Source organism: Dipodomys ordii, unplaced genomic scaffold (assembly GCF_000151885.1).
Source record: "Dipodomys ordii isolate 6190 unplaced genomic scaffold, Dord_2.0 Scaffold15, whole genome shotgun sequence".
NCBI lineage: Eukaryota > Metazoa > Chordata > Mammalia > Rodentia > Heteromyidae > Dipodomys > Dipodomys ordii.
The window spans coordinates 8,494,684-8,521,698 of NW_012267231.1; the positions used below are offsets into that span (position 1 = coordinate 8,494,684).

Below are 27,015 nucleotides of genomic sequence, written 5' to 3' on the forward strand. Positions count from 1 at the left end.
CCTCCTCCTCCTTTCCTCCTCTTCCTCCTCCTTTTTTCCTCCTCCTCCACCTCCTCTTCCCCCTCCTTTCCTCCTCCTCCTCCTCCTTTCCCCTCCTTCCTCCTCCTCCTTTCCTCCTCCTCTTCCTTCCTTCCTCTTCCTTTCTTCTTCCTCCTCCTCCTTCTCTTCCTCCTCCCTCTTCTGTACTGGACTTGAACTCAGTACCTGGGCACTGTCTCTGAGCTTTTTCACTCTAGGCTGGTGCTCTGCCCCTTGAGCCACACCTCCACTTCTGGCTTTTTGCTGATGAGTTGGAGATAAGTGTCTCATGGACTTTTCCTGTCCAGGTTGGCTTCACAATGGTTATTTGTGTTATCTCGGCCTCCTGAGCAGCTAGGATTACAGGCGTGAGCCATCCGTGCCGCCTCTCTTTTCTAATATATAGCATAATTTTATTATTACTCGTCATGTAGTAATTGTACATATTCATAGGGCATTGGCGATGGTGCATCGTGGTCAGATTAAGGGTAAATGGAATTTCCCTCACCCTAGTTTGCCATTTCTCTGTGTTGGGGACATTCGGACTCCTTTCAGGTACATTTTTGCTATATGCCATCATCTGTGGTCAGTCATATCAACCCCGTTGTCTGTAGAACTTTGGGAGTTGCACCTTCCATACAAATGCAATCATGGGCCATGCTCTCCGCAGCCCTCATCTCCACACCTTCGCCAGCTCTCCGGGTAACCGCACTTCTACTCTCTGCCTCTGTGAGAGCAACTTTGGTCAAAATTGGCCTTCTAAAGCCAACGGCCTTCAAGGAAAGATCCCTTGGATCGCTGTTCTACTGCCCAGGCACTGGCTTCTTGGGCAGGAAGCATTGAAACTGACATGAACAGATGTGGGGGGGGGAGAGCGAGAAGTGTCACAGAGGCCAGGAGGTTCCCATTGGCAAGAAGCGAGCTAACATAATCTGTCCACCTGTTCCTCCACTGTGGACTGGTGGGTGTGGTGTATGCAAATGATATGCATGTAGACCCATCCTCTGTGCATAGGAGGGTTCTACCATGGAAGAAGTAACCATCAGTGGGGCAGATAGAGATGTGTCTGCAGTTTCACATCTGCAGATTCAACTCACCATCAGTTGACACTATTGGGGGGGAGGGAACAAAAATTGCATCAGTATTGAACATGGGCGGCCATTTCCCCTGTCACCCTTCCCAAAACAACACAGCAGAATGAACAGCATTTATGTAGCGTTTGCATCGTGGCATCTAGAGACGTCTGAGGAGCTACTTTACACAGGGCCCTGGGCATCCTTGGGCGTTGGAATCTGAAGGATCCTGGTGACAGTTCTTTAGAGGGATGAAAGGACATTGTGTAGGAGTTTATATGTCACAGGAAGGTCAAGATGTGCAGAGCAAAGCACCATGGGAGCAGGGAGCAACCCTGAAAATGGCTGGGAGGTGACCCTCCCTCCTGCATGTCTGGGGGGGGGCAGGGAAAGGAGGCCCTGCCCCTGAGGAGGCCCCTGGCAGAGGCGAAGTTGGTTTGGGCAGATGACAAAGGCCTCTTGGTGTCTTCAATTTCATCTGGGCGGTGGAGGTCCACAGCTGAGTGGAATGGAGGCAGCGCAGGGTGGGGCGTCCCTTGCAAACCCCCCCTTTTTTCCCCCTCGGTCGAGCTGTTGACCTGGGGGTAAAAGAATCATGCATTTTATGGTGCAGCTCCAGGGGGCTATGCGCGCTCGAGCGGTTCTATTTGTGCAGCGGCCTTGTCCAAAAATAATTTGGATGAGTGTTTTTACGGTAAAATTCAGACTGGAGGAGTCATAAATAACTTATGAATAAATAATAACAGTTCATAAATACCTCGAGCCCGGGGCTGCCCAGCCCAGTTTCCATGGTTGGCAGGAGGCTGGGACAGGTGCGGCTGCTCCCGAGCTGAGGCTTCCGCTCCAGCCCGCCAGCCTCTCGAGAGACTTCAGGTGCTCAGAACAGTCTCCCTCTGTGGGGAAGCGCATAGATCGTCTCTCATGAAAACGTGCCTCTCAGAAAACAAGCCTTAGTGGTGAAAGTTCTCCTCCATGATAAGTCCTCGTCCAGCTCTGTGTGTGTGTGTGTGTGTGTGTGTGTGTGTGTGTGTGTGTACACGCACACAGAACTGGAACTCAGCATCTGGGTGCGATCCCTTAGCTTTTTTTTTGCTCTGTAGTGCTCTGTCTACATTTCCACGTTCAGCTTTTTGGTGGTTAATTCAGATCTCATGGACTTGCCTGCCCAGGTTGGCTTTGAACCAAGATCCTCAGATGTCAGCTTCCTGAATAGCTAGGATTGCAGGCGTGAGCTACCAGCACCTGGCTATGAAGCTATCTTTAAAAAAAGAAAGAAAGGAAGGAAGAAAAATCTACAGTAATTTAATTCCCACATTGGCCTTGCAGCTGGCTGGGCAGATTTTCCAGGCATTGATCCTGGTATTCCACTATCATCTCTTCCAGAACATTCTCTGAGGCCAAGTTACCCCGTTAACCATTGATACTGCTGATCTGGGCAGAGAAAGCCAGAGGGAAGGAGGAGGTACTTATATCAAGAGCAATCAAACATAGTGTCTGCCCAAGAAAGGAATCTTGACTTCTCTGTCTTTCACCCATCTGGCAGGGCACCCAAGGTGGGGTGGGGAGCAGGAAGGAGCTGTATGATGAGGCTTCCATCTTGAATTCTCTGAGCTCTAGGAGGACGATTCCTGCCTGCTAGCCCTGCTGGTAGCCATGGAATAAAAGCCATCCAGAGACTCTGGTAAAACCTGAACTCTGATCCCTACTTCCAACACCCAGGGGTATTCTTTCTCCATGCAAATGCCCTGAGCCTGTGTAAATGGCAGATTTGATATGATTTCTGTGGTAGCCTCAAAAATTAGCCTATTACTCTCGTAACCTCAAAAATTAGCCTAATGGATAAGTCGATTGAATTGTCAAGAGTCTGGCCAGATTTTTTTTTCTTAGAGTGGCATTTTAGACAACCTAAAAAAGAATAGGCCATTTTAAAAATTATTATTATTGGGCTGGGAAGGTGGCTCAGTGGTAGAGTGTGTGCCTTGCATGCATGAGGCTCTGGGTTCGATTCCTCAGTACCACGTAAGCAGAAAAAGCTGGAAGTGGTGCTGTGGCTCAAGTGGTAGAGCGCTAGCCTTGAGCTAAAGAGCCGAGGGACAGCGCCCGGGCCCAGAGTTCAGGCCCCATTCCTGACAAGCAAAATAAAATGAAATAATTATTATTACTAATTAAAGAGCTCTTAAAAAAAGAAATTGAAGAAGAAATACGTGTATATTTTAAAACAAAAATTTCAAATAGCACCAACCAAAAAACACAGGGAATGCTGATCGCGTTTCCTGTCGCAGTCCTGTTGGTGAAATGCATACGCACGCCACCTTGTGCCTTCATTGCTTCACCGATCCCCTTTGACAGTGGAGAATATGGGCTTTGTTCTTTTGTGTTGCTTTTGCAAGCGATGCGTGTGTCACCGGGTCTGTCCCCATACCTTCAAGGAAGCCCGTGGAATGAAGGGGTCTGGGTTTGGTGAGACCCCTATTCCATATTCCATTTTGGCAAGTTTCCCAAAGCGCCCTCTGGCGGCTGGACCCGTTTGCGTCCCTCCTGTGTCTCCAGGCTCCTGTGGTCCAGGATACTTTGAAAAGGTCACCTGCTTGGTCATTTCTTCGCAGGGAACATGCTGGAGTTTCCAGCCTTCCTCGGTGACACGTTGGAAGTCCTTTATCTGAACGACAACCACCTTGATGCCGTCCCTCCATCCGTCTGCCTGCTGAAGAACTTATCAGAGCTCTACCTGGGAAAGTATGTGCATGGGGAGAAAGATGGGGTACGGGTCCTGGGGGGCCAGGGAGGCACCTGTAGCTCACGCCTGTCATCCTAGCTACCCAGGAGGCTGAGATCTGAGGATCCTGGTTCAAGCCCCCAGCCCAGGCAGGAAAGTCTGTGAGACTCTTACATCCAAAGAACCAGCAAAAATCCAGAAGTGGAGATGTGGTTCAAGTGGTAGAGCACTCCTTGAAGGGAACAAGTTCAAGGACAGTATATAGGCTGTGAGTTCAAGGCCCAGGACTGGCATATTCATGTTGAAGAGTGCCTTGTCTAGAAGAGACCCAAGCCCTCTTGGTGGTGCTGTAGTCCTGAAGAGATTGGGGGGGCGGGGAGGGGAGAGGCCCCAGCTCCAAGCCGTCATTTCCTCTATGTACTGTCCAGTGTTGAACAGGATACTTGAAGTCAGGGCCTGAGGTGGGAGGCTTGGGGTGGAGGCCATTGAGGCTGGAGGCTGGTGTGTGTGTGTGTGTGCGCACATGCGCGTGTGCACACGTGTGTCCCCTCACGGTGGCCTGTGTGTCCAGCAATCCCAGCCTGCGGGAGCTCCCTCCTGAGCTCGGTCAGCTGAGCAATCTGTGGCAGCTGGATATCGAAGACCTGCAGGTGGGCAACGTGCCCGCGGACGTCCGGAAAGAAGGTGGGTGCGGTTCCCGCGGCCGGTCCCCACCACGCCCTGCGTGTCCCCACCAAGCCTCCCACATCCCCACCGTGGAAGAGTAAATCTGATCCCTCTGCTCCAGGGCGTCAGGACTCGGGAGGGGATGGTGGACGTGTCTTTGCAGACAGCACAACTCTAGAGTCTAGATTTTTCCACCAAACCAGGCCAGGGCCTGCTGTGAACGAGTCCCCCCCCCCCCCCGCTTTTATATTTTCACGCAGGCCCCAAAGCTGTGCTATCCTTCCTGCGTGCCCAGCTCCGCCAGGCGGAGAGATGCAGGCTGATGAAGATGATCATCGCCGGCCCGCCCCGTCAGGGCAAGTCCACCCTCTTGGAGATCCTACAGACGGGGCGGGCCCCGCAGGGGACCCACGGCGAGGCCACCATCAGGACCACCAAGTGGGAGCTGCAGAGGCCGGCCGGCTCCAAGGCCAAGGTCAAGGCTGGGCCCCCAGGAGCGGCCACGTGGGTGGGAGGGGCCTCTCCAGGGGGGTCGAGGAGGGCCGCCGTCCTCTGCACACAGCCTAGTGTCCAGCTCTCCTCCCCACTCCCCCCACAGGCTGCCAGAGGCCGCTGTGTGCTGTTCCAAAGTCAATTCTGTCCACGACCTTGTCGGCTTCAGCCGTGATTACGTTGAGGCGCTTGGCCAGTGGTTTGTTAGACTTGGCTGGCTGTCCGTTAGGTCCCCTCGAGGGGATTTTAAAGACAGAGCTGCTCAGGGCTCACCGCTGACCCTCAAGACTGAGATTCAGATGACCTGGGAAGGGGCTCCCCTAGGGCTGAGGACTAATGGGAGAACCCCAGCATCTCCCCGCTCCCTAACCAGAAGGCCAGGGACACCCCCTGGGCCCTCCCCGTGCTATCCCGGTCCCCACTTCGGCCCCAAGTTTTGAAATGCCTTTGTTCAATTCCTATTTAGTCAGAGCTGGTGGCTCATGCCTGTAACCCTAGCTACCCAGGAGGCTGACATCCAAGGATTCTGGTTTGAAGCCAGCCCAGACAAAGCGGAGAGACTTTTCTTTCCAATTAACCAGAAAAAAAAAACCAAAAAACAAAACAGAAGTGGGGATGTGGCTCAGGTAGTCTCGAGGGGAAAAGCTAAGCAGGAATGCAAGGAAGGACCAGAGTTCAAGCCCCAGAAATGCCTCCCGCAACAAAAAGAAAGAAAGGAACAGAAGGAAAGGAGGGAGGAAAAGAGAGAGAATCCTTAGCCTGGTGCAGTGGCTCCCATTGATCGTCTTAGCTGCTAGGGAGGCAGAGATCAGAAGGTTGTAGTTCAAGGCCAGCTCAGACAGAAATGTAAGCAACTCCATCTCAACCAATGGCTGGGCACGGTGGTACATGCCTGCCATCTCCAATTACATCAGGGAGCACACGTAGGAGGAACGCAGCCCAGCCTGGCCTGGGGAACAAAGTGAGACCCTACTTTGAAAATAGCCAATGCAAAAAACAAAAGGAGGGGGGCGCTAGATGCTAGCCCTGAGCTCAATCCTCTGCTCTACCAAAAACACAAAGGTAAAAATGAGAGCACTTGAATATTGTTTAAACCTTTGGCTGCCATCTTTCTTGCCCAGTACCAGGCAGATGGAAACATGTTTTCTGCTCTGAAAAGAACAAAAGGGCATGGGAAATCTCGGGGTGGTAGGGGGGAATGCATTCATGGACTTAGTGGTTTTAGGGTGAGCCCTTCCTCGCAGCTCAGGTAAGAAGTCTCAGTGGGATCCTTCCTGCTGGGTGCTGTTTCTTCTGCCCTGGGGTGATTCAGGGGCCCAAGGGGCAAGACTTTGGGGCTGGCCTTTCTCAGCCGTCCCCAAATACAGCGCCAGCAAGAAATGGGGCTTTGCTAGAATTTCTCATCCAGAACCACTTCCCAAATCAGGGCCATCCAGTTTGAGAACAGAAGCATTTACTCTGACTATATATTACATTCTTAAGACAAGACGGGGCGGGCGGGGGTGGTGGTGCAGTTCAGTGGGGGAGAATTTAGCATGTTCAAAGCACTAGGGCCTTGAAGGAGAGCTATGGCTCAAGCTGGTCAAGCACCAGCCTTGAGTAGAAAAAGTGTGCAAAGCTCTGAGTTCAAGTCCAGGGATAGGTACCAAAAAAAAAAAGTCAACAGGGCACCAGTGGCTCACACCTATAATCCTAGCTACTCAGGAGGCTGAGATCTAAGGATCTCGGTTCAAAGCTAGCCCAGGCAAGAAAGTCTGTGAAACTCTTATCTCCAAGAAACCACCAGAAAACCAGAAATTGCTCTGTGGCTCAAGTGGTAGAGCACTCACCTTGAGCTGAAGAGCTGAGGGACAGCACCCAGGCTCAGAGTTCAAGCCCCACAACTGACCAAAAAAAAAAAAAAAAGTCTTGAGTTCTATCCTTAGCACCAAAAACCAAAGAATGGATTTCTGTTTGTGAGGGAGAGACAAGTCAGCTAATGGATACCAGGTGCAGGACGGAGTTGGGCTGACTCATTTTCTCTCCCCAGCTGGTCTCAACCAGCTGATGCCTGAGGCCGAAATTCCTCCTTCAGTTCTCCCCATCCATTTCCTTCCTGCCATCAGCAAAGCCCTCCCCTTTCACCTGAAGGACAGGGGCCAGGGCTTCTGAGACACCAGGTCCCCTCACTGTAGCTGGCCTTTAGCTGGCTTGGAGCCAGCTCTCCATTCTCGTTTTTATCCATAAAAACCAAACAAACCCAGGCCTGCTTGCTCTGTCCGTGGGAAAAACACTGCCCAGTGGAAATGGTTCTGGCTCCAGCTCATCCATAGCAGCCCAAGCTGCTCTAAGTCTGACCTCACAGAGAGAGACACAGCCTTCCCAGCCGGCTCTGGGCCAGGGAGTTTCCCATCCTCCTTGGTGGGCGCCACCCTCTGACCCACACAAGTTCCAAGACTGCCTCCTCCATCTGACTGGTCCCACCTCCATGGGGGCTGTGATGTCAGCTTGGGGTGGGGGTGGGGGCTCCCTTCGAGATGCTCTTGGCCATCTGTGGCTGAGCCTGAGCCTCCAAGATGACTGTAATGGTCTCTGACATCCCTGCTTTGTTAGTCGCAAGATAGAAGCTTCTAGAAGTCCACTCTCATGTCACTGGACCCCTTTCGATTGCCTGGGTTACTGAGACCTTAGAGATATCCTAGAATGCCCATAACTTTTCTGTGGTTGTCTTTTTCAGATGCAAAGTAGACTTCTTTCTTCTTTTCTTCTCCCCTATCCGTCTTCTGGGTTTTGTTTGTTTGTTTGTTGTTTTGGTATTCAGCTTCGTACTTGCTCAGCTAACACCCTGCCTCTTGCTCTGTGCCCTACTCCTTGGCCTCTTTTTTTAAAATTAGAAAAAAATACTTTAATAAAACTACTTTCTTATGAGACAAAATCTAACTGAAAATAAGTAAAAAAAATAGTAGAAGCGAGGCTTTAAGGATAAGCAACTTTCAATGGTAATTCACTTGTAAAATGTGCAGAATCTAGTCAGTGAGTGAACTATGATTCCAGAACTGTGACGTCTTGGGGGTCAAATACTATGTAATTTAAACAACATAAAAAGAAACGTCTCAAGTGAACTTTATTAGTATCAAGCTCAACATAATCTACCAAAACGTGACCAACCATAACATTACCTTTTTTTTTGCTCCCTGACTTTTTCCCTATTTTTAGCAGGTTTTTATTGTGATTAAGTGATGACATAAATTTCACAAATTCCACAGTATTGTGTTATTATATTATTATTATTATAGTATTGTGTTATTGTATTAGTTATCCTTTCTTTGCCTCTTAAAAATTTTTAGTTTGTTTTCCATACAGGCATGTCAAGTTTGCTTTTCAGATCTGGCAGTGTTGCCCATTTAGTCTCAGATGGCGACCCTCCTATCTCTGCCTCCCAAGTAGCAGGGTTCCAGGCAGGCACCACCACACTCATTCAAAACGAGTGGCTTTCTTGATGGTGTCTATGGTCTGTAAGACGCCTCTCCGTGGTGCCTCACTCAAGTAGGTGGAGTCGGTGGAGTTCAACGTCTGGGACATCGGTGGCCCCACCAGCATGGCGACCGTCAACCAGTGCTTCTTCACGGACAAGGCCCTGTACGTGGTGGTGTGGAACCTGGCGCTGGGGGAGGAGGCAGTGGCCAGCCTCCAGTTCTGGCTGCTCAACATTGAGGTGAGGACAGCCCTTCCAGCCCAGCCCAGGCCCCCGCGGCGTGGGGACCCCCCTTCTCTGAAGCACCCCCACACTGATCACACAACGGGACGCACTATGCATTTTTAACCGCCCTCCCCCCCTCCCCGCCCCAGAATTGTGCTCCTGCTTGAGCTGAGGGCTGGAGCGCTCCCGTGAGCAGCTTCTTCGCTGGAAGTGTAACAGCCCACAAGGTGGAGAAAGGCCAGGACAAAAGAGGGGATGCTTCTGAACATAAGAGAAGCCAGGAGCCTGTGGCACACACCTGTCACCCCAGCCACTCAGGAGGCTGAGCGCTGAGGATCGAGATCCAAAGCCATCCAGAGCAGAAAAGTCCATACAACTTTTGTCTCCAATTAGCTAGCTAATAATAATAGTAATAATAATAATAATAGTGGAGCTGTGATTCAAGTGGTAGGGTAGTAGCCTCGAGAAAAAGAAGCCCAGACACAACACACACACACACACACACACACACACAAAATACTATGGCATAGTCCCTTGGTACAACTAATGTATACTTTAAAAAAAACCCTCAGAAACAGGCGCTATGAGACTTAGGACAGATATTAGGAGCAGATGGGTGATAAGAAGGCCAACAGAGGGTGAAGGAGGGTAAAATATGTTCAAAGCACTTTATCTGCCCGTATGGAAATAGAGCAATAAACCACTTGGACTTGTTTTAGGAAAGAGGAGAGGAGATAAAGGAGAGTAAGGGAAGGGTTAACGGGGTACATCGTGTAAAGGGAAATGTATGCTAAGGTTAAAAACATCACCAGGCTGGCATTAGTGGCTCAGGCCTGTAATCCCAGCTACTCAAGAGGCTAAGTAAGAGTGGGAGGCGTATGATTTGTGGCCAGCCCAGACAGAAGAGCCTAGCTCAGAAATAGCCAGAAAAGCAAACAAACCAAAGCTGAAGGAAGTTAAGGCTCAAGTGGTCAAATGCCAGCCTAGCAAGTGCCAGGCCCTGAGTTCAAATCTCAATACAGTCCTAGAGAAAGAGAGACAGAGAGAGAGAGAGAGAGACAGAGAAAGAGACAGAAAGAGACAGAGAGAGAGAGAGAGACAGACAGACAGACAGAGAGGGAGAGAGAGAATGAGAATCTTTACAAATGCATGAAAAGAGAAGTCCCACCTTTGATGGAAGCTTTCTGGAAGGTCAGATTTCCCAGCCCATGAGCTGAACTCAGCACCTCCCTGTGTGGAGAAGATCATGGGGGCCCCTGACACCCCTCGACTGCACCCTGAGCCTGCGAGGTGCCAGGCCACAGAAGCCAGCTGAGCGCAGCTGCATGCCCGGACACGCCTCAGCCCCCAGGAGCTCAGTGCAGGGCTGGAGATGGGGTCTCACACACCGCCTCCCCCCCTCCCCACAGGCCAAGGCCCCCAACGCCGTGGTGCTGGTGGTCGGGACGCACCTGGACTTGATTGAGGCCAAATTCCGCGTGGAAAGAGTGGCGACCCTGCGTGCCTACGTGCTGGCGCTCTGCCGCTCACCCTCGGGGGCCAGAGCCACCGGCTTCCCCGACATCACCTGCAAACACCTGCAGTGAGTGCCTCGTGGGGTGGTTGTCTTTGTGAGGCCAGGGCTTGGGCCTGGGTCCTGTCCTCACCCCAGGGCCAGGAGCCAAAGGCCACAGAAGCCGGGGGGCTCCAAGACATGGCCACAGTGCCCCTGAGCCAGCCACAGAGCTCCAACCCAGGACAGACCCTGGGTGGCAGATTCAGGACCTGGAGTCGGGTCCCAGAGGTCCCGACAGCAGCATGGAGTCGGGAAGGAGCTGGCGTGGGGAAGGGGTGCGGGGTGTGGGAGGGGATGGATCAGAGCAGGTAGCACCAGTGCCCAAGCTCTGCCCCTCAGATAACCCACAAGTTACATGGCTGTGGGTGCCCGCTTTGCAGATGGAGAAGCTGAGGCTGGGTGAAGAAAAGGTGCATTGCTGTGGTTTTGTGGGTACCCCTCAGGGTCCCTCACTTAGGGTGGAATGCCATAAGTAGGGGCCTGGCGCAAAGCTAGATCAAAACTCAGAACTGGTTGGGCACCAGTGGCTCAAACCTGTCATCCTAGCTGCTCAGGAGGCTGAGATCTGAGGATCGTGGTTCCAAGCCAACCTGGAAAGGAACATCCATAAGACTCATCTCCAATTAAGCACCTGAAAACTGGAGGTGGCGCTGTGGCTCAGAGTGTTGGAGTGCTAGCCTTGAGCAAAAAGGCTCAGAGATGGTGCCCAGGCCCTGAGTTCAAGCCCCAGGATCAGTACAAAAACAAAAAAAGAACCCGCACCTCAGAACTGGACTTTTGGGGCCTCCTGGGATGCCCCAAAGGAACCCCCAGAGTGTTGGTAATAATAAAGGCATTGGCTCAGATCTCTGGGGCCAGCCTGAGTCCTGTCTCCTTCCAGCTAGGATCTTTGGAAGTTCCACTGAAAGTCTACGCCTGACCTTGCTCTTTCTCTATAAACTCAGCTAAGTTGGGACACCATCACAGCAGCAGGTGTGGGACTCCCAGCGAGGTGCTGGGCACCCAGCAAGGCCTTTTTAGGAAAAAAAATTATTATATATATCATATATATTAATATGCATATTAATATATATTAATTATCTTTAAGTCGTTGTACAAAGGAGTTGGCATTCAACAGCTAGTAAACGCAATGTCACCCCTTTCCTCTCCATCCCCCCCCATCCTGTTCATATCTTGGGCCTGAGTCCTCTGAGCCTTGTGGCTTCTAAGGGTGAAGCTTTTGGGGCGGGATTGGGAGACAGAGAAGCTGGGGCTTCTGCTGGAGCAATGATGAGGCCCCGATCTTTCTACACACAGCGAGATTTCCTGCAGGAGCCTGGAAGGCCTGGAAGGCCTGCGGCAGCTGCTCTTCCACGTCGCCTGCAACATGAAGGACGTGGGCAGCACCATCGGCTGCCAGCGGCTGGCAGGGAGGCTGGTGGGTACCTGGCCCGCTTACCCCACGGGGGCTGCCGCCTGCGGTCAGCGCTCTCTCCTCCTCTCCTTAAGACCATGTGCCGGTGGCTCATGCCTGTCATCCTCGCTACTCAGGAGGCTGAGATCTGAGGATCGTGGTTCAAAGCCAGCCCTGGCAGGAAAGTGCATGAGACTCTTATCTCCAATAAACCACTCAGAAAACCGGGTGGCGCTCAAGTGGCTCAAGTGGTAGAGCGCTAGCCTTAAGCTGAAGAGCTGAGGGACAGCGCCCAGGCCCAGAGTTCAAGCCCCACAACTGACAAAACAAAAACAAACACAAAATCAGTGGATCAGCCAGGCACCATGGCTCACGCCTATAATCCTGGATGCTCAGGAGTCTGAGGTGGGAGGATCACGGTTCAGAGGAAAGTCTGTGAGACTCTTGTCTCCAATGAACCAGCAAAATGTTGGAGGTGGAAGTGTGGCTCAGGTGGTTGAGCGCTAGCCTTGAGTTAAACAGCTAAGGGACAGCGCCCAGGCCCTGAGTTCCAGCCCCAGTACCAGCACACACACACACACACACACACACACACACAGCCTTTGTGGATGGACCCAGGGGGGCTGGGGAGGGACAGAGGCTCCTCCAGCTCAGACCCACTTGTCTCCAGACCCCCAGGAGCTACCTGAACCTGCAGGAGGCTGTGCTGGCAGAGCAGCAGCGCCGGAGCCTGGGAGACGAGGTGCAGTACCTGACCGACAGGCAGCTCGAGCAGCTGGTCGACCAGACACCGGGCAACGACCTCAAAGACTACGAAGACCTGCAGTCCGGTGGGCCTAGGGGCTGGGGGGGGGGAGGAGAGGGTGTTGGGTGGCCAGCGGGCACAGGTATGGGGACATAGGGAGGCTGGGCCCCCCAGGGGAGGCCCAAGAACCTTCCATACTTGACAGGGCAGGGGGTCGATTATCAGTGGAAGAACTACAAATCTAGCTTCCTTGAGCCACTGAGGACACACACACACACACACACACACACAAGCAAAGTGAACTGGTCCCCGCCCTCTGGGGCAGACAGACCAGTCGGGGTTTAAGCAAGTACAACTGATGCTCCTTGTTCACAGCAGTTTATTCTATGAGGTGGCCGAAATCCCTGAATTAGTGACTACTGAATCATTACTGCTGTGGAAATAGAGGGTTAGCTTTCTCCCAGCGTCTGCTCAACCTTCATCAACCAATTAGCTGCGTCCATCATCTTGTTTGGTGTGGGCATCTGTTTAAAGATGCCTTGCTTATGCCTTGATGATGATGATGATGATGATGATGATGATGATGATGATGATGATGATGATGATGATGATGATGATAATGCCAGTCCTGGAGCTTGAACTCAAGGCCTGGGTGCTATGCCCATGCACTTTCTGCTCAAGGTTGGCATTCTACCACTTGAGCTACAGCACCACTTCTGGTTTTCTGTTGGCTCATTGGAGATAAGAGTCTCATGAACTTTCCTGCTGGGGCTGGCTTTGAACCCCAATCCTCATATCTCAGTTTCCTGAGTAGCTAGGATTCCGGGTGTGAGCCACCAGCACCTGCCTGTGTCATTTCTTCCCAGGAAGTTAGTGACTTGTTCCCCCCTGGGAGTTCCTTTTGCCCTGGGGTTCAACTCCATCTTCTTCCTCCACCCCACAGCCACGAACTTCCTCATAGAGACGGGCACACTGCTGCACTTCCCCGATACCAGCCACGGCCTCAGGAACCTCTACTTCCTTGACCCCATCTGGCTATCCGAGTGTCTGCAGAGGATCTTTAACATTAAAGGCTCCCGATCAGTGGCCAAGAACGGTGTGATCCGAGCGGAAGACCTCAGGATGCTGCTGGTGGGGACCGGCTTCACACAGCAAACCGAGGAGCAGTACTTCCAGTTCCTGGCCAAGTTCGAGATCGCGTTGCCCGTTGCCAACGACAGGTGAGCAAGCCCCTAGCCTGGGCTGCGTGGTTACACGGTACAGAGGGCTGGTTATGTGTCTAGATTTCTATTTGGTAGAGCAATCGAATCAGCCAGAGGGTTGACAGGGATCATTAATGTCTGCCTTCTCATTTCTTCTCCCTTTCAAATGAAGGTAATGTTGTGGCTTAGGAGAATGATAGCTGCTGTGAGGATTAAATTAGCTAATACACGCACAGTACTTGGAATTGGATCTCACACCTCCCGAGGACTAGCAGTGCTGTTGCTAGTGGGGTGTCTGGGTCTACCCCCAGCCAGGAATAGCAGACGCTTTGCACCTTAGCACAGGCAGTGGTTTCAAGATGCCCTGGACACGTTCCGTCTAGCCCCTGTTGCCGTAAGCTGCCTCATAGCATGCTGCCACCTTGCTTTCTGAATTAGCACGGAGGACATCGTCTGCTTCTTTCATCCGGGTCCTGCATTTGCAGACCTCCGGGGAACCATTGAGTCCTTCAGAAGCTCACGGGGGTGAGGGGGAACCTACAGCACCATCCCCACCCCCAAAGCACACATAAGCCTTTGAGTCTTTGCCCTTCTTGCAGGCAGAAGCTCCGCATCTCTCCACAGACTCTGGGAAAGACCCCAGGCCATGTACCTGAGTCTGTCTCTCTAGAGAAGCCTGAGCCACAGCCCAGCTTCTGGGTGGACGCTGGGTCATGCCCGGGGGTCACCCATGTACATTATCCAGATGCATGAAGAATGGATCTTTGTAGTCCCACCTGGCTCACTGCTGGGGGGAGTCTTTCCCAGCCCCTAATTGCTCACTGGCCAGCCACATTGGGCTCTCCAGGAAGTCCATTTCCTATGAGATCTGCCTTCCACAGCCAGCCTGATTTCCAATCTCTTCATTTCCTTTCTGGCTTCTAACTCATCCCTACCTAGCTAGGCATGGTGGTATACTCTTGTAATCCCAGAACCCCAGGGACTGAGACAAGAGGGAGGGTTGTGAGTCCTAAGATAGATAGCTAGATTGATAAATCAATAGATAGCTACATTATAGGTAGATGATAGATAGATAGATAGGTAGGTAGGTAGATAGATAGATGAGCAAGCTCAAAACCGTAATCCTAGCTACTCAACAGGTGAAAATATAAGAGAATCACAGTTCGAGGCCAACCCTGGCATAAAAATTCTCGAGACTCCATCTGAGCCAATGGCTGGAGATGGTGACTTGTGTCCGCAACCCCAGCTGCAGGATCACATGCATGGGCACAACCATGGGCACAACCATGGGCAGCGTAAATAGGAGGACCACAGTCCAGGCAAGGCCGGGAATAAAGCAAGACTCGATCTCAAAAGTAACCAAAGCAAAAAAGGGACTGCTCGCCGGAACGGTAGAGCATTCATTTAGCAAATGGGAGGTCCCCCAAGACCCCCCAAATAAGTCAGTTTTCCTTTCCTCCAAAATATCACGCACGGAGCCCTTGCTCTGTGTGCCTGGTGTGCTGGCACCTCACCCGGCACCTGGCTACAAGAGGGAACGTGGGAAAACACTTGCACGGGACACCTGTCCTGTGAGAGGTGCAGCCTGGATTATGACACAGGTAGAACTGATGAGCGCCCCCTACTGGGAGCTGAGGGATAAATGGAGACATTCCCTGAGGAACTGAGAGCCAGGAGCTGGTGGATCCTGCCTGTAATCCTAGCTACTCAGGATTGAGAATCATGGTAGAGTACTAGCCGTGAGGGGAAAAGCTGAGCAAAAAAGCACAGCGCCTTGGGATCAAGTCCCAGCACTGACTCAATCCTCAGTAGTAGAATTATAGGCATGAACCAATGCTCCAGGCTCCAATTTAGTTTTATTTTTACTTTTTGTCTGCTGTGGGGCCTGGGCACTGTCCTGAGCACTGTACCACTTTGAGCCACAGCTCCACTTTTGGTTTCCTGGTGGTTCATTGGAGGTAAGAGTCTCACAGACTTTCCTGCCTGAGCTGGCTTTGAACCACGATCCTCAGCTCTCAGCCTCCTGAGTAGCTAGGATTACATGTGTGAGCCACCAGGGCCCAGCTTCAAATTAAAAAAAAATAAATCTTTTATCTTCAGTCTGGGATTAGTTGAAAACTTGGATCATGGATACAGAGTGCCAATTGTATAAAATTTTGAGACAGAAATTTCTTCCAGAAATTTCCAAATACATTTACTGAACTGAAGTGAATTGATTTTAAGAGACTTGGGGATCGCTGAAGACAAAACCCATTGTTAAGAAAAGAATCTAACTTCTGCACACTCAGGGCCTGCCCATGACCACCCTGTCCCCCCTGGCCCTGCAACTACCCCGGCTCTAGACACACACAGGGACCCCTCAGGCCCCAGCTGTTTCAAATAATAACAGACAGCACCCTTGGTCATCCAGTGACGCAGCGGGTTTTTATGATGGCCTCATAAAACGTCCTCTCTTGCACCAAATAGCTGCATACTAAGTTGTTAAGACAATGGCGTCGTCTCAGTTGGCTAAGAACGATAAACAACTTTGAGGAGCCAAAAAAATTCAAACCACCGTTCCTCCAACCCCAGTATCTGCATTGTCCCCAGAACTGTGCAGCTGTGTTTGTTTTCCCCTCTCAACAACCACAGCTAATGCGAACGCTTCCCTAACCACAGCCCAGTTTGCTGAGAATCAACTGTTTGTTGTGTCTGACTTCGCTCTGTTCTTTTCTTCCCCCTCCCCCAATCCCTCACTAATACTGGGACCTGAACTCAGGCCCTGGATTCTGTCCCTTAGCTTTTTGCTAAAAGCTAATGCTCTACCAGTTGAGCCACACCTCCATGTCTGGCTTTTTGCTTGTTAGTTGGCCGTAAGAATCTCTCAGGTTCATCTGCTCAGGCTGATTTGAAACCATAATCTTCAGACCTCAGCCTCCTGAGTAGCTCGGAGCCGCCGGCGCTCGGCCTCGTAGCTGATTTTCTTATGATCATAGCTGGGTTCACATCTCCCCTGCACATCATTCTAGATTTTCTCCTGGAAAGCCTGATGCATGTGTGCTCTTCACTGTGCTCATGTTCCTTTGCCTTTGGGGGCGTTGCTTCTTAGCACACATAGACTACCTTTCTTTCTAAAGAAAGGGCTCAGTGGTAGAGCGCTTGCCTTGCATGCATGAGGCCCTGGGTTCGATTCCTCAGCACCACATAAGCAAAAAAGAAAAAAATCTGGAAGTAGCACTGTGGCTCAAGTGGTAGAGCGCTAGCCTTGAGCTGAAGAGCTGAGGTACAGCGCCCAGGCCCAGACCCAGAGTTCAAGCCCCATAATTGGCCAAAAAAAAAAAAAAAAAAAAGAATTCTGTGGGCTCAGACAGGCTCACACCTGTAATCCTAGTTACTCAGGAGGCTGAGATAGGAAGATCACAGTTCAAAGCCAGCCTGGGCAGTGAGACTCTTATCTCTAAGTAACTACTAGAAGGCCAGTTAATAGCGCTGTAGCTTAAGTGGCTGAGGGCCATCTTTGAGGGGAAAAAAAAAAACAACCTCAGGGACAGTGCCCAGGCCCTGAGTTCAAGCCCCAATACACACACACACACACACACAGCCATAGGCTTAGTTGAGATGACCTATAGCCTGAGCCGCCATGTCAGCCGGTCACGGGTCCCTTTGATATGTTTCAGCTACCTCCTGCCACACCTCCTCCCCTCCAAACCAGGACTGGACATCCACGGTATGCGACACCCCAGGGCCAACGCCATCCAGCGGGTGTTTAAGATGAGCTTCGTGCCTGTTGGCTTCTGGCAAAGGTTCATAGCACGGATGCTGGTCAGCCTGGCAGAGATGGACCTGCAGGTACCTGCGGATTCTGTGGAGGGGAGGCGTGCGGGTAGACTCTGCCGAGGGGAGGAGTTAGGGCAGGAGGACTCTGCAGAGGGGAGGTATGGGGTCATCTTCCTGGCTTGGACAACTCACATCCTGTTAGCAGGAATTCCAAGAGCTCCCTGCACGCTTACCTGACCAGAGCACCACTCTGGCTCCACCCCCAGCCAGTTCTGGCTCCAGAGAGGTGGACTTGAAATGGGGTTTTAGACCTCAAGCCCAAAGCCTAGGAATCTCAAGTTAGATCCAGCCACTCTCCCCTACAGGCCAAAGAAAGAGACATGGCGAAGGGCAGAGAAAGGAGGTTTATTCAAGGCAGCCATGGATAGACAGCACTTCATCGGCCGCCATCTTTGGGGGTGCTGACATTAGCGTCAGGTTAAATAGGGAGAAATGGAGGCAGGGGGTGAGGAAGGGCTGCAGAGTTAAAACAGTCCGGGTCACAGGTGTGGCTGGTGGACCAGTCGCTCGACTTTGTCCTTGGAGAAATTCTGGAGAACGGTTATCTCTTTATTACTGGAACAGAACGGGAACCAGGAGACCTCCCAAGTTTTTGGCTGTTTGCTTTAAGATGATAAGAAGACAGTGCTTGTTGGAGGGGCTGTTTGCCTTCTATACCAGATACCTCTCCCTGAATCTTGTCTTTCCTTCTGCAAACAAGGTGATTGCAGCAGAGAATAGCTCAGATCAAAGGGCGCAGACACAACATTGAGGGACCTGTAATTAATTCGTAGTACTCAGCAAAAGCATCCTTTAGTTGGCATTCTAACTCTTCCCTAGGGTGTGCTGTGGGCAGCTGTGACTCCATGACTCTAAAAGCTGGTCTTGCCATCCTGGCTGAATTCAAGACTGGGGACCCTAACCAACCCAGCCCATGCCCCAGACCACACAAATCAGAAGTATAGGTATCGACAGGCATTTTTTTCTTCCCTCCCCCTCTCTTTCTCTCCCTCCCTCCCTCCCTTCCTCTTCCCTCCTTCCTTCTTTTTTTCTTTCCTTCCTTCCTTTTTTCTTTCCTTCCTTCCCTTTCCTTCTTCCCTTTTTTCTTTCCTTCTTCCTTCCTCTCTCCTCCTTCCTTCCTTCCTTCCTTCCTTCCCTTTCTCCCTCCCCTCTCTTTCTCTTTCCCTCTCTCTCTTTCTCTCCCTTTCTCTCTCTCTTTCTCTCTCTCTTTCTGCTGGTACTGGGGTGTGAACTCAGGGCCTGGCACTGTCCCTTAGCTTTTTTGCTCAAGTCTGATGCTCTACCACTTGAACCACAGCTCCAGTTCTTGCTTTTTGGTGGCTCGTTGGAGATAAGAATCCCACAGTCTTTCCTGTCTGGATTGGTTTGGAACCTTGATCCTCAGATCTCAGCCTCCTGATTAGATAGGACTACAGATGTGAGCCACTGACACCTGGCAGACGATGGGGTCTGATCTTCCTGTTTTATTTAAATAGGAAGGAGAATAAATGCAAGAGCCTGAAAATCAAGCAGAAGTGTTGCCGCCTGTGTTAGCAGGAAGGGAGATGTGTGTATAACCCGATGAGCATGCGCGGCTGAGAAAGCAGGCTGTCCTAGGGTTCCATCTGTCCCTCTGTCCTGCTTTTGAACTCTGGGTCCTGTTGCATCTAAGTGGGTGGTCTCAGAGTCTGAGAAGCCAAGTCCACAAGTGGGGCCCAGCTGGGTGCAGCATCCCTCAAAATTCAGAGAGAAATCCTATTAAAATTCACATGGACATCCCAGGGGGAAAGAGTTCAGTCTCATTAGGAATCAAAGGCATGCAAATTCACACGGCAATGGATGCAGCTCTTCATCTATCAGATCAGCAGAGAGCCAAGGCAGGGGACCCAGCTGCTGTGGCAGTGGTGGCCAGCACAGAGGACATTCTCATCATCTCATAGCCTGCAGAGTCAGGATGGGATGGGGCGGCTCATGCCTGCAACTCCAACTTGGTTGGAAAGCAGAAATTGGGAAGGGTGAGATTTGAGAAAGGCATCGGAAGGTCACACTTAGAATCTTAGCTCCTCCTCAGAAGGCTGAGATCCAGCAAAGTTCAACAGTTTCCATTATAGCTGTGTGTGTGTGTGTGTGTGTGTGTGTGTGCATGGGCATACACCAGTTTGAGAGCCTGAAGCCAAGGCCTCATGTTCATGCAGCTTACTTGCTTGGCTGGCATGCTGCCATTTAAGCCACACCTCCAGCCCTGCCTTTTGCTGGTTCATTGGAAACAAAGTCTCAAAGACTTTTCTGCCTGGGCTGACTTCAAACCTTAGTCCTCCAGATCTTAACCTCCTGAGTATTTAGGCTTATAGATGTGAGCCATCTGTACCCACCCATATTTTTAAGGGAGGTTTTAGTTGCGTAGTAAACCTGTTTTTAAAAGTCTTGTGAGTGGAAGGCAAACACTATACCCCAGCTCAAAAAGCCTGCAGAATTAAAAATACAATATAGACTCAGCTGTTTTTTTTAACCCTGTGAAGCTTTTTTTTTTTTCTGTCTGTCATGGGGCTTGAACTCAGGGCCTGGACGCTGTCCCTGAGCTCTTTCACTCAAGGCTAGCACTTTACCACTGGGACCCAGAGCTCCACTTCCAGTTTTCTGGTGATTCATTGGAGATAAACATCTCATGGACTTTCTTGTCCCGGCTGGCTTTGGACTGTGATTCTCAGAGATCTCAGTCTCCAGAGTCACTAGAATGACAAGCGTGAGCTACCAGTGCCCAGCTTAAAAAAAAAAAATTCTGAAATCCTAGTTACCAAAATCTTAATGATCCCTCTGCTTTAATTGTAGATAACATTGATTTTTTTCCCCTCCTCAGAGAAGGTTTAAAAAAATGTTTTTTATTAAAGAAAAACCAATTTCCAATGGCTTGGGAAATCTGTTCCCACAGTACCCCACACATACCCCCCCTCCCACCACGGAGTCCATGGCTTTTAATTTGGAAGGAGGAGGGAGCTGCCATAGTGGGGGGGAAATCGGGTGACTTATCAAGATGGGGGTCAGACTGGCCTCCTTCTGCACAAGGCCAAGCGACGGAGGAGCCCCTGGAATACTTAAGCAGATCTTTTGTCTTGTCTTTCAGCTTTTTGAAAACAAGAAGAATACTAGAGGCAGGAACAGGAAAGTCGCCATCTACAGTTTCACAGGCAACCAGAGAAACCGCTGCAGCACATTCCGAGTGAAAAGAAACCAGACCATCTATTGGCAGGAAGGGCTTCTGGTCACTTTTGATGGGGGCTACCTCAGGTGAGCATGCTTGGAAGCCCACCCACCCTGGCCAGCATGACCTCATAGCAGCAACACCCCCCCCCCAACACACACACACATCCCTGCACATGACCCATCCATTTGCCCAGAATTCTACTCCTGAGAGAGCTTCTTGTGGCTGTGTTTTAGAAGTGTGAGACCCTCCCTGCAAATGTCCCAGAAGTCCTCCATCTTCGTCCCGCCTACACTTCCTTTGTGGGGGTGGGGAGACCCACATGGTGGCCACAGTCAGGCTGGAGAACAAAATGGCAGACACTGAGCCCAGTCCCTGAGCTGGAACCACCCAGTCCCCCCCACACCCCCCAGAGCTCTTGGACTTTTTCAGTCTTGAGTCTCCAACTGACTCAGTAAGTTGTACTCTAATCCCTTCTCTTTTTTTGGAGAGAGAGAGGGGCAGATCAACAGACTTAATGCATGATCAGCACATGCAGTGACTTCATATTCACAGTGAATTTTTCGAAATAAACTGTGAAAAGAGGAGAGGGTATAAAATAAGTTTGGGGTAGGACTAATTCCTCCCCCCGCCCCTTTTTTAAAAAATTTTGTCAGTTTTGGGGCTTAAGCTCAGTGCCTGCGCATTGTCCTGTCCCTGAACTTTTTCACTCAAGGCTACCATATGAGCCACACAGCACCACTTCCTGTTTTCTGGTGGTTCATTGGATATAAGAGTTTCATGGACTTTCCTGCCCAGGCTGGCTTTGAACTGTGATCCTCAGATCTCAGCCTCCTGAGTAGGTAGGATTATAGGTGTGCGCCATCATTGCCCAGCTCTTGAGCTTCTTTTGCTCAAGCCTAGCATTCTACCACTCTTCTGGCTTTTTGGTCGCCTTTTTGATCATTTATTGGAGATAAGAGTCTCATGACCTTTCCTTCCCCGGCTGGCTTTGAAGCACAATCCTCAGATCTCAGCTTCCCGAGTAGCTAAGATTACAGGGCGTGTGCTGCTGGCACCCAACTTGGGCCACTTTTTGTTCTTGAAGCTTCTGTACAGGGATGGGGAATGTCCATCTTGTGGGTTGTATCAAGTCCTGGAAATCCTCTGGTACGTGACAGGACAGACATGTTTTGCTTCTTGCCGGCTTCCCACAGCCAGGTGTTAGCAACTTTGTGTGGCCTGAGAATGATAGATAGCCCTTGGCAGAAAGAAGCTCCAGACGCCACCCCTCCCAGGTCACACTTAAATCTCTAGGTGCTACAAGACCCCATGAGTCAGAGGGCAAAGGGGTTTCCCTGGGGCCAAGCCTGAGCGGTAGGGACCACCCTGAGCAGAACCACCCCTATTGCAAAGTCATTTTAGGCCATTTCGTGGAGTTGGGGACCCCTAGAGAGGGGGACAAAGGAGGTCCCCAAACTCAAAGTTTATAGATAAAGATGTCACCTGGACAGCAGGGCACAGGGCCCCTGTGGGTTGGGGTCAGGGTTAACCGTGGAGGTGAAGAGGCTACCCCCAAGGTGGTGATGGGTTCTTACTTCTTTCTGGGTTGCAGTGTGGAATCCTCGGATGTGAACTGGAAAAAGAAAAAAAGTGGAGGAATTAAAATCATCTGTCAATCAGAAATGAGAGACTTTTCCGCGATGGCGTTTATCACCGATCATGTCAACTCCTTGATCGATCAGTGGTTTCCTGGTAAGAAAGCGGTTCCAGAACATTCTGGAACATTCTGGGCCAGGCAGCGGCAGACAGACGTCCTCTGGCCTGGAGTCCCAGGATGCTGCTCAGGGCACCCAACGTCGTGTGACCCACGTGACTCAAGCCGTCCTCCTTCTCTGACCCCACGTAGCTCTGACGGCCACAGAAAGCGACGGGACCCCACTCATGGAGCAGTACGTGCCCTGCCCGGTGTGCGAGGTGTCCTGGGCCCACCACACGGACCCCGGGGAGAAATCCGAGGGGGTGCAGTATTTCGACATGGAAGACTGCGTGCTGACAGCCATCGAAAAGGACTTCATCTCCTGCCCCAGACACCCAGATGTCCCCGTGCCGCTCCAGGAGCTGGTGCCCGAGCTGTTCATGACCGACTTCCCTGCCAGGTATGGCATTCTCCCATGATGCCCCCCACGGGGTGGGGCGGGGCCACGCCCCTGCCACAGGCCGGCCTGGGAACATCTCCACCAAGCCACAAAGTCTCCAGGGTTTGTGTGTGTGTGTGTGTGTGTGTGTGTGTGTGTGTGTGTTGGTCTTGGGGCTTGAACTCAGAACCTGAGCCCTGTCCCTTAGCTTTTTCACTCAAGAATCACACTCCCCCTCCTCCTCTTACCCCTCCTCCTCCTCCTCTTCTCCTTCAGCTTCTTTTTCCTTCTCTTCCTCCTGTTCTCCTTCTTTTTTCTTCCTCTTCCTTCTTCTCCTTTTCTTCTCTTCCTCCTCCTCTTTCTCCTATCCCTCTCCTCCTTTTCTTCTCCCTCTTGATCCTCTGTCTTTTCTTCTCCTTCTCCTCCTCCCCATCCTCTTCTCCTTCTCTCCTCTTCCTCTACTACTTCTGTGTCTTCCTCTTCTTTCTCCTTCCTCCTCTTCCTCCTCTTCTTTCCCCTTCTTCCTCTTCCTCTTTCTTTCTTTGTGGCTCCCTTATTTCTGGAGAAAAAGACAAGTCTTAAAGAATGAGAGGCAGGTCTTGGGGAGGCCTTGATGGCGGGGGAGGGAAGGATGGCCCTTGTGTCCATCCTTCAAAGGATGGCTTTGAGCTGTGAATGACCCAGGCTGGGGACTACCCTTCCCAGCCCAAGGGCCGATCGGTCACCGGCCTGACCTGAGCTGTGTGCGCAGGCTCTTCCTGGAGAACAGCAAGCTGGAGCACAGCGAGGATGAGGGCAGCGTCCTGGGTCAAGGCGGCAGTGGCACCGTCATCTACCGCGCCCGCTACCAGAGCCAGCCCGTGGCTGTGAAGCGGTTCCATATCAAGAAATTCAAGAACTTTGCTAACGTACCAGCAGGTATTGAAGCCATAGCGCAGCGCTCTCTTCTCCTTCCTTCCTTCCTTCCTTCCTTCTTTCTTTCTTTCTTTCTTTCCTTCTTCCTTGTACTAACTAAGCAAGTGCTCTATGATTTAAACCATGAGTCTATCCCCCTTTAATTTAGGTTTTTTTTTCTTTAAATAGAGTCTCATGATTACGTTCCAGGTCGGCCTGGACCATGATCCTCTTATTTGTGTTTCCTTTGTAGCTGGCAGAATAGGCGCATGCCACTATGCCCTGCTTTTTAGTTGGTTAACATGGGGTCTGATAAACTTTCTACTTAGGCTGGCCTCCAACTTCAGTCCTCCCAATGTCAGTCTCCCAAGTAGCTGGGATTAGAGGCGTGAGCCGCTGCAACCTGACATCATCATCATCATCATCATCATCATCATTATTATTATTATTATTTAGATGTATGCTTTCTCTGTTCAAACCCCAAGTGCCTCAGGAAAGTTCTAAGCTACACGGCCTAGGGTACAGTAGGTAAGGAAGGTGGCAGTCCTGCTTTGTGCCTGGCATGGTAGGGCAGAGCTGGAATGCCAGGCCAGGTAAGGGTTGGTGGCTGCTCTTGGAGATGGCCCACTATCTAGTTATGAGTGCTTGGAATCACCTTTGCCCTTTCTGTCTGCACCGTGGCCAGACCTGGCATACACTAGGTGGGCAGCCTGACTTTTGGGGCTTTTTGCTGGAAAGATCCCTCTGAGCCACATCTGTGAGACTCTTACTTTGAATTCATCAGAAATAGGCTGCAAGTGGAGCTGTGGCTCAAGAGGTAGTTCTCAGCTTAAGTATAAAAGCTAAGGGACAAGCTGGGCGCCAGTGGCTCATGCCTATAATCAATCCTAGCTTCGGAGGAGGCTGAGATCTGAGGATCACTGTTCAAAGCCAGCCCAGACAGGAAAGTCAGTGAGCCTCTTATCTCAAATTAACCACCAGAAAACCGGAAGTGGGGCTATGGCTCAAGTGGTAGAGTGCTGGCCTTGAGCTGAAGAACTGAGGGACAGCGCCCAGGCCCAGAGTTCAAGCCCCAGAACCTGCACAGAAATGAAAACAAAACCACCCCAAATCTCCAACTTTAAAAATCTTTTGCTCCATACAGGAGAGAAAGAAACAGAATACAACAAGAGGACAGACCTGGCTGTGTCCTGCCTGGTGTTCCCAGGCCCTGTCATCCTGGCTACTCAGGGGCTGAGATCTGAGGGCCAGAGCTCCAAGCCAGCCCGGCAGGAACATCCTCAAGACTCTTATCTGTAATGAACTACCAAAAAGCTGGAAGTGGAGTTGGAGCTCCAGTGGCACAGTGCTAACCTTGAGTGAAAAAGCTAGTGGACACTGCCCTGGCCCTGATTTCAGGCTCCAGTACTGGTGTGTACACACACACACACACACACACACACACACACACATACACACACACACAGAGATAATTGGGGCACACAATCGGCCTACAAGAACCTCTCTTTCTATGATGAGTGTGGGGCGTGTGGCCTTCACCATTGAAGATCCAGGTACGCCTCAGAGAAAGCTCAAGCTCTCGCTCCATTTCCAACTTTTTGGTGGTTAATTAGCCATAAGAGCGTCATGGACTTTCCTGCCAGGACTGGCCCTGAGCCTCGATCCTCAGATCTCAGACTCCTGAGTGGCTAGGATTACAGGCCAGCCCTGAATGTGGCGGGCTCCTACATTATGCTGTGAGTCCTCCTGAGGCTGCCTGGCCCTGGGTCTGCCCCCCCACCCTTCCCCTTTGTCCTCTCCGGGTGGCAGACTGCTGTATTCTCTCCCCCCCCCCCGCCCCCCCCCCCTCTCTCTCTCTCTCTCTCTCTCTCTCTCTCTCTTATACACACATGAGAGAGAAATTATTATCCTCCCCCCTCCCCTCCCCCCCCCCCCCCCCCCCCCGCCCCCGTAAGACACCATGCTGAGACACCTGCGGGCCACGGACGCCATGAAGAACTTCTCGGAGTTCCGGCAGGAGGCCAGCATGCTGCACGCCCTGCAGCACCCCTGCATCGTGTCGCTCATCGGCATCAGCATCCACCCGCTTTGCTTCGCCCTGGAGCTTGCCCCGCTCAGCAGCCTCAACACGGTGCTGTCTGAGAACGCCAAAGGTACCCGCCATTCCAGAACCCAGGGAAGGTCAGCAGAACCCCAGAGCTCAGGAAAACCATGATCCAAGGGGCTCCCTCCTGCCCCATCCAGCGGTCTTGGCTGCAGGGGCTGATCCACAGGGGGGTCCCGACCATGCCAGGCCTGTCTATTCCACAGCACGTGCCTTACCTGTGCCCAACATCAGTGAGACCATTGGGGGGGGGAACGGCATAGAAGTTCACTGTTGGGAGTCAGAGAACCAATCCAAGTCCTGGGCCCCTATTTTAATCCAAGAAGCTTGCCTGAAAAATAAAAAGAGGATTAAGGACAGTTCCCACTGGGAGAGTGTAGAGCCAAAAGAGGCGGCCTCAGGAAGGCTCATGTGGCAGGAGGCGGCCTCAGGAAGGCTCATGTGGCAGCCGCTGGCACCTACGCCCTCCAGCCCCACTACCCTACCCAGAATGCCCCTCACTGCAGCCATGGGGCAGCCCTATAGCCTGGGGTCAGTCCTACAGCCTATCTTCTGCTTCCAAGGAAATGAATGAGAATTAACCTACAGAAAAGGGTCACTCAACTCCAAGCTGCTGACCCAGGCTGCAAGGTAGCTGTCTTCTGACCAGGGAGAAGTGCTCGTAAAGTCGATCACTTCTCCCTCCGAGAAAAAGACTGAACCCAGGGCTTCACACACGCTAGACAAGTACACTACCACCTGAGCCACGCCACCATCCCTGTCCCTTTGGCTTTAGTTATTTTTCAGCTAGGTTCTTTTCCTCCTTCTCTCCCTCCCTCAAACCGGAGACTAAGAATCTCCTATCTACACCTCCCATATATTGGGGATCAGACACGAATGACTCTGCCCAGCTTAGTTGTTAATATGAGGCTCTTGATAACTTTTTTGCCCAGGTTGGTTGGCCTTGAACCTCTCAGTCTTCCCAATCTCCACCTCTTAAATTGCTGGGATTATAAGCATATGCCACTACACCAGACAAACATCTTGCTAAGCAAACCTCACACTTGCTAGGCAAGCACTCTACCAGTAGAGCCGTGCCCTCTGTGGAAGGAAAGTTCGAAAGAAGTTACATCTACAGCTCACCACTTGATCTCACAACGCTTAAGAATCTTGAATCTTTTCTGTGAGCTCCTACCAGACAACTAGCAATTCTATCATAAACACTATTTCCCTCAGTCTCGGCCCCTTCTGGTATCCAGCATGGAGAATTGTAGAAATGTGTCCATTCGCTGTAAAGTATTTGGGAATGCTGTCCGCTTTCCATGCCATGACAGAATGCCTGATGTCAAACAACTTATCAGAAGGAAAGGTTGATTTGGGCTCACAGT

The 27,015-nt window shown here is 51.3% G+C and overlaps 1 protein-coding gene across 2 annotated transcripts in view; it reads left to right on the forward strand.

Moving 5' to 3' along the window:
* Positions 1 to 27,015, forward strand: part of Lrrk1 (leucine-rich repeat kinase 1) — a 63,328-nt gene that overhangs the window by 22,615 nt on the left and 13,698 nt on the right. For both annotated transcript variants that reach the window (XM_013012111.1, XM_013012112.1), the window contains exons 12-25: positions 3,698 to 3,827; positions 4,379 to 4,491; positions 4,734 to 4,948; positions 8,495 to 8,659; positions 10,054 to 10,226; positions 11,496 to 11,616; positions 12,263 to 12,422; positions 13,281 to 13,557; positions 17,196 to 17,367; positions 20,456 to 20,619; positions 22,128 to 22,267; positions 22,422 to 22,671; positions 23,402 to 23,568; positions 25,500 to 25,697. In XM_013012111.1, coding sequence (XP_012867565.1) covers positions 3,698 to 3,827; positions 4,379 to 4,491; positions 4,734 to 4,948; positions 8,495 to 8,659; positions 10,054 to 10,226; positions 11,496 to 11,616; positions 12,263 to 12,422; positions 13,281 to 13,557; positions 17,196 to 17,367; positions 20,456 to 20,619; positions 22,128 to 22,267; positions 22,422 to 22,671; positions 23,402 to 23,568; positions 25,500 to 25,697 — 2,445 coding nt within the window. The remainder of the gene's footprint in view (positions 1 to 3,697; positions 3,828 to 4,378; positions 4,492 to 4,733; positions 4,949 to 8,494; positions 8,660 to 10,053; positions 10,227 to 11,495; positions 11,617 to 12,262; positions 12,423 to 13,280; positions 13,558 to 17,195; positions 17,368 to 20,455; positions 20,620 to 22,127; positions 22,268 to 22,421; positions 22,672 to 23,401; positions 23,569 to 25,499; positions 25,698 to 27,015) is intronic.